Genomic DNA, 7,815 nt, shown 5'->3' with positions numbered 1-7,815 from the left:
CACTTCTGTGCAAGGAATCCATGGCGAAATGCTTCATGTGCATTCATATGAGATGCACGTGATTCCCAAGTATATATAGCACATTAAAAAGGAACAACAAATATCCCACAAAAGAAAGTTTAATAGCATAATTCAGCAAACATCCTCAATATGTCCACGTAGTCTAAAGATAAGAACATATCCTTGACAAAGCATACATCACTAGACAACACACTACATAACAGTTTACAAGCACTAATGCTATGTGCCCAAATAATGGCATAATATGAACATCTAACGAGCATGCTCTACACACAATGAAGTGTACAGAACAAAACCAGTGCATGATTTATACAAAATGAGTTTGCCACATATGCAACACTGAGTTTCCCCTGATGACTATGGCATGTACCACAAAACACCACCATTCACACATCTAATTTTTTTCAGAGTACCAAGCACATAGAAGACCTAAGAAAAACACACGAGAAACCTCCAAGTGGTCGTTTCAATGTCGATTCTGGTGGCAAGTCCGACAGATGCAATCAAACTGAATTTCGAGAAATTCAGTAGTCTGTTAGTGTGCTCCCTTCCTCCCAGCCATTTAATTGATAAAGGAGGGTAGCCAAGTCTGTACTGCAAGTACGAAATCATGGATAAGAATGAAATTTATTCTACTGAAGGCATTGCAGTTACTGTCATTCCAAGTCGTTTCTCGGCCACAGCAATGGGATGCTATTTCTCCCAACCCGATAACATTTTATTGCCAGAAAGATAACTGCAGAGGTCATGGCCTTGTGTGCTAGCACAGCCTGCTCAAAGATTCAGCCATACGAGAATCCAAGAGTAGCGCTTAGAATACCACTACAGGCAAAAACAATACTAAAAAAGAAAAAAGAAACCAACTTGAAGCTGCAACTCACCGCTATGGTATAGGTGCAATAGTCAACTGGTCCACTGCTTTTTAATGTTATTTATGGTCGTTACAGAGATGTGGCCCCTATTTAGTCACAAAGGAACAGTGACCAAAACCAGGGTTTGTATACAGTAAAAATTCTATTCCAATGCCATACTTTTTTTTAGATGCGAAGCATCTTATGGCGGAGTTCAAACCGGTGGTGTGCGGCGTGACCACCCTTACTGCGCATGTGCAAACCCTCTCCACACACCGCCACTCCCCCTCCCCCTCTGAAACGCGGGCTCGACATGCCGAAACACTGCTTTACATCGCCTCATGGTCCCCTTTAGCAGGAGATGGTGTGATTTTTTTATTTTATCAAGTAGTCAGAGCTGTACACAGTATTATAAGGGTGGCCAGTTGTAAACAGTGTTCAGAAGAAAAGAAAAGTGAAGTGAAACCTACACTATACCAACCCAGCGCTTTATAGCTCATCCTGAGCCGATCTCATATTATGTAGTTATTTTTAATGCAAAAATCAAAGTCTGGTGACCACAAGCTTTCGTTAACATTCCTGTAGCAAGCCATGGCAAGGTGTACTCATTAAAAATGTGAATTTAGATAAACTATTATTGCACACTCACATACAATACCCTTCTGGGCACAAGACATTGCACGCTTAACAGGCACATCATACGCAGCCGGATACATCGAATTTGAAGGGAGATCACAAGATAGTTCCCATATATCGATAATTCAATACAATACCCAGTCCCCACGTAGTATGCTTCACTGCATTGCTAACCTTGTTGCAAGTATGCTTCAGTGCATGACAACTGCATTGCAGTGAAGATTGCCAACGCACACGTCATTATGGAGCGCGTTGCACAAGCCATGCACATTTTGAGACAATCATCTCGCTCGACCTTATTCCAGTGGCATATCATGTCCTTCATATTAAATGCCATGTTTGACAGCACCTGCCAAACAGTGTTGTTTCGTCAGCATACGTGCAATGTTGAGATATGATTGTGTTATGCGACGTGTGATCGGCGAACAGTTGCAATATTCGACGGCGTTAGATTTTTGCATGCAATTTCAAAGGGGATAATGCAACTGTTCGATATTCACGAATAATTCGATATAACAGGGTTAAGCATGTTTCTCTTTTTACTGTGTTGTCTCAATTTTGCAAACACCTGCAGTGCAAAATGCAAAATAACAGCAAACTTGTATCCTCATGACTGGTCATCAGACAATTTAATAGAGTGCACCATTGCATTAGACGAAGCAATATTTCAGGTCAGGACATCTTATGTACACTTTACATTACCTATGCGTTCAATTACCAAAAAAAATTCAGTGTGGATAAAGAACACATGTCCCTCCTACCAATGCAGAAATAAGACTGTATGTCATCCACCAGCACTGTTTCCTTACATGATAACACAAAATAGGAGGCAGGAAGCATCTCAATGAATTCTGACATAGCAGGCCAGGAAGTGCAGAGAAAAAAAAAACAGTGCCAACAGTTGAAGGGGCCGAGAGAAGCAAACAGCTTGAAAAGAACACAATCACCCAAAACTCTCTACATTAAAAGCCACCCCAAACACTTGACATGGAAAGAAATAATCACTACTTAGCATGCCGTCTATATACATGCTCAAGTAGATTATTCACAGACTTGCATCCACAGCATCGTTTCACACAGTACAAAAGCTACCAGCACGAAGGTTCATGCAATCACACTGTAAGCACTCCTAACAAACACGGTGCCCAACATCCCTGCAGTATAGACGAGCGTAATGACTGCAAACAACTTTTGCAGAAGCAGAAAACACTGATGCGACAAAACTTTTTTTGCGGCTTTAACAGATACAAAATGTCTACGATATCTCGAGCCACGCGGAAATATGAAGGCTCTGTTGCAAAGCTAAGGCTACCTTTGTGCATTCTTCTATTGCATAAGCGGGGAAACTGTTTTTGGTGCAGATGCTGCGACATTGCATATAAACACGCACACACACCACTCTCGGAATTTTCATCAGCCGTAACCCACTTTATACCAATAAGAAGTGCTTATAATTACGTGCACACTGTAACACTACTGTGAAAAAAAAAGCATTGTTTAAAAAGAAAGGAGTATCTGAACTCACTGGTTTAAGAATACCATAGAGTAGATTTTTGTTCTAAAGGTGAGACGCATAGAAAGAGGGCATGCAACTATCTTGGTTGCAGGTTCAGTCTCCATGAGAGCAAGTTGTTTCATTGATTTATGTTCGTTTCCCTTTATTTTTAATGATTACTACACTTCCAGTTAATTACTACAGATAAGGCCCCTATGCTTTCTCTGGCTTCATTATCTGTAAAAAAACTGGACCCTGATCCATTGCACTTATGTTCATTCTTTTGTATAGTGTTGCACCTCTCAACATAAGACTTTACAGTTTGTTATATTCAAAACTCCTGATAACTGCTATTCGAAGCTCCTCCGACAGTATGCCTTTGCTTTTCCAGTGTACAGACAGAGTTATAAAAGAAGTATAGGTTTTTTTCATTCTTTCAAGCCACTTGGCTAAGCTATATTAGCTTTCCACTTTTACAGGGCGTTTCTTGATATATGCAGACAACAAACCTGACACTAAGTAACAGCTCCAACACACTCGCATCCAGCCAGAATTCTCACGATTTCATGCGTCCATATAGCATCATCGCTCGAGTCAAAAAGCAACCCTCTCTTAACTATAAGACACCCTGAAAAAAGTGATTACATTTCTTGAACAGGAGCTTCTAACTGCTGAAATACTGCACAACAGTAAAGTTCGCACTTAAAAAAGCAATGTTCAATCACTTCCTTCTGATCTAATAATGAGCCGAGAATATAAATTGTGCATCATGTTGCATCATCGTTAGAACCGTCGTTAGCGCGTAAGCCAGCTGCAGTACAGCAGAGGTAAATTAGACATTCACCTCATTCTTTGCATTACTGGTTGTCAAGGAATTTAAGAGAGTGCCGAGAATAAAGCTAGCCTTGCCATCCATTCACAATATTGCACGCGAAAAAAAAAAGAACAACCAATAACAGCATTAAGACGTGGACACTTCCAAGAACTTGAAGAAACAGAGGTCCACACGAAGCATTGGGTATCTGTGCCGTGCAGCAAAATGAAAAACTCCCGATAAGCATAGGACTCCATTATGTAGTGAATTTGCAGTAACAATTGTTTCTTTCGTTGACCATCAGGCTCGTTGGGGTGAAGGCTTGTTAGCACTGACATTGTGCATGAAAGTTAGTCTTGCATAATAATGTGTTCAACATCTCTAACTGCACGCTTTGTACAGTGTCAACAGAGAGGAAGAGAGAAAACAACGCTTTCTTACACCAATAGTTCTCAAAAGAGGAGGGTGGAGGGCAAACCCTGCATGGCAGAAGCGGTCTAGGCATTCATCTTGCCAACACCACACGTATAATGCAGAAAGAACTAAAAGCCCCACTGGCTAATGAGTCCAGAGAAATGTAAGGTCTAGTCTTTCATCTGACACTAATCCCTTTCGGCCAAAAATTGTCTGAATGGACTTGTAGTCGGATAAAACTTAAAAAGGCAAAAGAGACCCCGCCCAGATGACCCAACGTATGCAGCCGACTGCATCTGTGACAAAAGAAATAGTCCCACTGATGTACTCTGCAATGTTGACGGTCAGGTCACTGATCGTGCAGCTTGCAATGTCAGTCTAGAGTGCATGCTCATTGGTGCAGACTTGTGTGCATTCGTCACTGAGATGGAAATGCCGTTTCCTTATAAAGTTGTACCCGGCTATAGTCAGTAAAGCAGTAAAGCATAGTCAGTAAAGCATAGTCAGTAAAGCAGCCCACCTCCTACAAAGTCAGTTTCCCAGGAAATGATCAGGTCAGATAATCCTAATTTCACAGGAGAATGAAGGAGTGATCCAGTGGTCAAACAAGGCCAGTGCCAACACTGATGTGAAAACCCTTCTCCTTAAGAGCCAGGTCTTTTATATTCTTACCAGGTGGACTAGACAAGCACCAATCAATACCAATAACATAACCTTATGGAATGAAGTCTCCACAAGAATTTTTTCTGCCGACGAGGCATCAGTAAGCTAAAACAAAAACTTCTTGTTTGTTTGATGGTTTCTTGGCTGCTGTGGTTTGAAACCGTGAAGAGTCGTGCAGTTGACAAATAAGTTAGCTTGGGAAAAGGCTGTCGAATTTGTTTTAGTGAGCAAGAAGAAGAAGAAAGAAAAAGCGAAAATTCAATATTTTCATAAAAACCCAGAGCGCTACATGACATGACTAGGACGACGATTCAGCTGTACACTGCCACGTAAAAAGTGTACTCAGCATGAGCTCTGCCTCATGATGACAATTTTGCGACATATCAAAACCCTCTGCTACAGTGCAGTTAAAAAAAAGAACACTTTGCCCCCAAGCCAGTGATAAACGAGAATCGAAGAAAAACAGCGAAGGCCGGCTCATTTCTACAGCGTTGCACAAAAAATCAAAAGTGCAGCAGCATATACGTCTGAAGTCAGAGGTATTTTGCCAGTGTTGATGCAGCAGTTCCAAAAGGTGCTAGATCTGCCTGTCAAATGACACCACAAAGAAAAAAAACTACAACTAAGAAAGCATACATACAAACATACAAGGGTCAATGTTATTTACAGAACTGCACTGAAAGTGCCATAAATTGTTGTAATGAGCTGCAAAACTGATCGCAACAAAACGACATTGTTTTTCAGGTGCACAGGTATGCACAGCTTTGATGTACACGTCCGGCCATGTTTCGTGGGCTGCCCCTTACATTCTTAGGAGAGAGAGTGCGAAAAAAAATTGGAGTCAACGCAAGACCTAATTTTTTAAAAAGCATTTTTCTTTAGGTACTGAAGTGCAAGGTGCGACTTGCATTGACATGAGACTAAAAACAAAAGTTCTTGGTGAGCATAAAAATACCGTGCAATGAACTATTGGCTGTGCAAAACAGCTTGTTGCATTGTTCAGCAGAGCAAAGAAGATGGGACATGCAACCTTAAGTGCTATGTTTGCCAATTATATCTGCAAATGAAACTGCCCTAGTAACGCAGCTCAACTTAGTGGCACAATATACGGGACTAAGCTTGCCTCACCAAGCACCCTTTCTTTATCGCTATACCGAAACTGCAGACTACAGTATTGAACCCCAGACTGCCACAGAAGGAAAGAACAAATGCAACAAGACCGAAACGATGAAAGCCTGATTTTCGCCTCTGCAAGAATGCTGGCAGCTTGGCACCAGAAATCAACAAAACCAAACAAAAATGAAATAAACAAAATTCCAAAAGTATCCGTGTTTGTCACCAGCTTCTTGCAAGCTCTCAGCTGATGTTTGTTCCACTCATCATCCGTTTTTACACTAACCGTCTAAGTCTTAAGCTTTCCTCCATACCTTGGAGAAACAGATTCTCCCTTTTAGGTGACGTTTATGGCTGACCAACATGTGTACAAACAGGGTAGTACACACACACACCACTTTACAGGGGGAAATAATTTTTTTCTGCAGTTAGGGAAAACTTCCAACATCGAACCTCATTCATGGTGCCACTGAATGTGCAGCAATCTTTGATTGCTCGCAAAAACTCGAGGCCTGCGTAGCCCACTACTTGCCTCTGCATGAATTTTCCCTGCTTTACACGTATATACAGGATTGCAAAAAGTGGCAGGAAAATGTCATCAGAAAAGAGAAGGCTCTACTTAAAACGGAGGAAAACCAACAAAAACGGTTTCAGACCGTCGTAAATCTGTGTGTGTGTAGCGTGTAAATGTCATGATCAAAACTCACTGAACCGGTGTCTATATACAGTATAATGAGATATGCACTCGGGGTCTCAGAATGGCCGGACGAGGCTGGGATGGATCTACATCCTAAAGCTATGTTTGGTCTTCGCGAATGTTTGTCGTCAACGCCTGCTTTCACAGAGTCGTCACCACCAGTGGAGGAATGGGGCAACGACAGCCGAAACACTGCCTTCTCCATCGCATTACGAGAACCTTCAACGCTTGCATGTGCTCTACGCCCCGCACCACAGTGCACGTGACCCTACACCCACCAACGAAGGATCGGCTGGCATCTGAACCGCTTCCAGAGGCAAAATCTCAACTTGTCCCAAACTTTCACTACAAAACCTGCAACGAGGTCTGACGATAAGCCACGCTTATTACATTGCCATCGAATTCGTATTGCACTTATTGAAATAAAATTGCAGGTTGGCCATTCTTTACAACTTCCACTGTCGACTTATCTAAAAGACAGTTTTAAAACACCCTTTTTTTTTTTTGCAAGGAAAGAACGGGAAGATGGTCTCTGCATGATGGTGGTGTGAAGCGGTCCCAGTGCAAGATTCACAAATGGCGAAGAAGGAACGATGATGACTGCTGTACAATCACTGCTTGCGTCGGCAGGAGCGCTTGTGTTCTTTGTGCCAATGAACTTGCTGGCATTCTACACTGCAGTACAGGGTGTTCCAACAGCAGTGGTAGATTGCTTCTGCTTCACAGTTGTAGCACTGCAAAGGCAAGCTATGGGTTAGTAATGCCCAATTCGAACAAGCAAATGCACATGCTTATAATAATAATCCTTCATTAACTGTGAGGTTCAGGTCATTATGACATTGCTGAGATAATTCGCAAGTTATCTGCAGTTGTCACACTAAAACTCTGCAGTGTGCTACCGGGTTCAGAAACTACAAGAAAGGAAAAAAAAAAGACAATACGATGGACAAGAGTTTAACGTTACTGCCGTGTCTTCCTTTCTTTATGTCTTTATAGTTTTTGTGCTGAAAGTTTTTTTAGTACAGATTACCGGTATGCCCCGCATACCTTTCTTTAGAAACCAGCCTCTGTAAAGGCTATAACTTTTGTGTTGCGTACTGCTCAGAGTTAC

The 7,815-nt window shown here is 41.8% G+C and overlaps 3 protein-coding genes across 6 annotated transcripts in view; 1 reads left to right on the top strand and 2 right to left on the bottom strand.

Annotated features, from left to right (window-relative positions):
- LOC119387083 (WAS/WASL-interacting protein family member 1) overlaps positions 1–7,815 on the bottom strand; it is a 259,526-nt gene that overhangs the window by 149,174 nt on the left and 102,537 nt on the right. The window lies entirely within an intron of this gene.
- The window catches only part of LOC119387093 (ATP synthase subunit b, mitochondrial), a 234,185-nt gene that overhangs the window by 165,072 nt on the left and 61,298 nt on the right, over positions 1–7,815 (top strand). The gene's annotated exons all lie outside the window — the stretch shown is intronic.
- Positions 102–7,815, bottom strand: part of LOC119387084 (zinc finger MYND domain-containing protein 11) — a 67,386-nt gene continuing 59,672 nt past the window's right edge. For all 3 annotated transcript variants that reach the window (XM_037654391.2, XM_037654387.2, XM_037654388.2), the window contains one exon: positions 102–7,438. In XM_037654391.2, the coding sequence (XP_037510319.1) occupies positions 7,316–7,438 (123 nt within the window). In that variant the 3' untranslated portion in view covers positions 102–7,315. The remainder of the gene's footprint in view (positions 7,439–7,815) is intronic.

Source organism: Rhipicephalus sanguineus, chromosome 3, assembly GCF_013339695.2.
Source record: "Rhipicephalus sanguineus isolate Rsan-2018 chromosome 3, BIME_Rsan_1.4, whole genome shotgun sequence".
NCBI lineage: Eukaryota > Metazoa > Arthropoda > Arachnida > Ixodida > Ixodidae > Rhipicephalus > Rhipicephalus sanguineus.
Note: the sequence above shows the minus strand (reverse complement) of the source record. Positions and strands in the feature narration are given on the sequence as shown.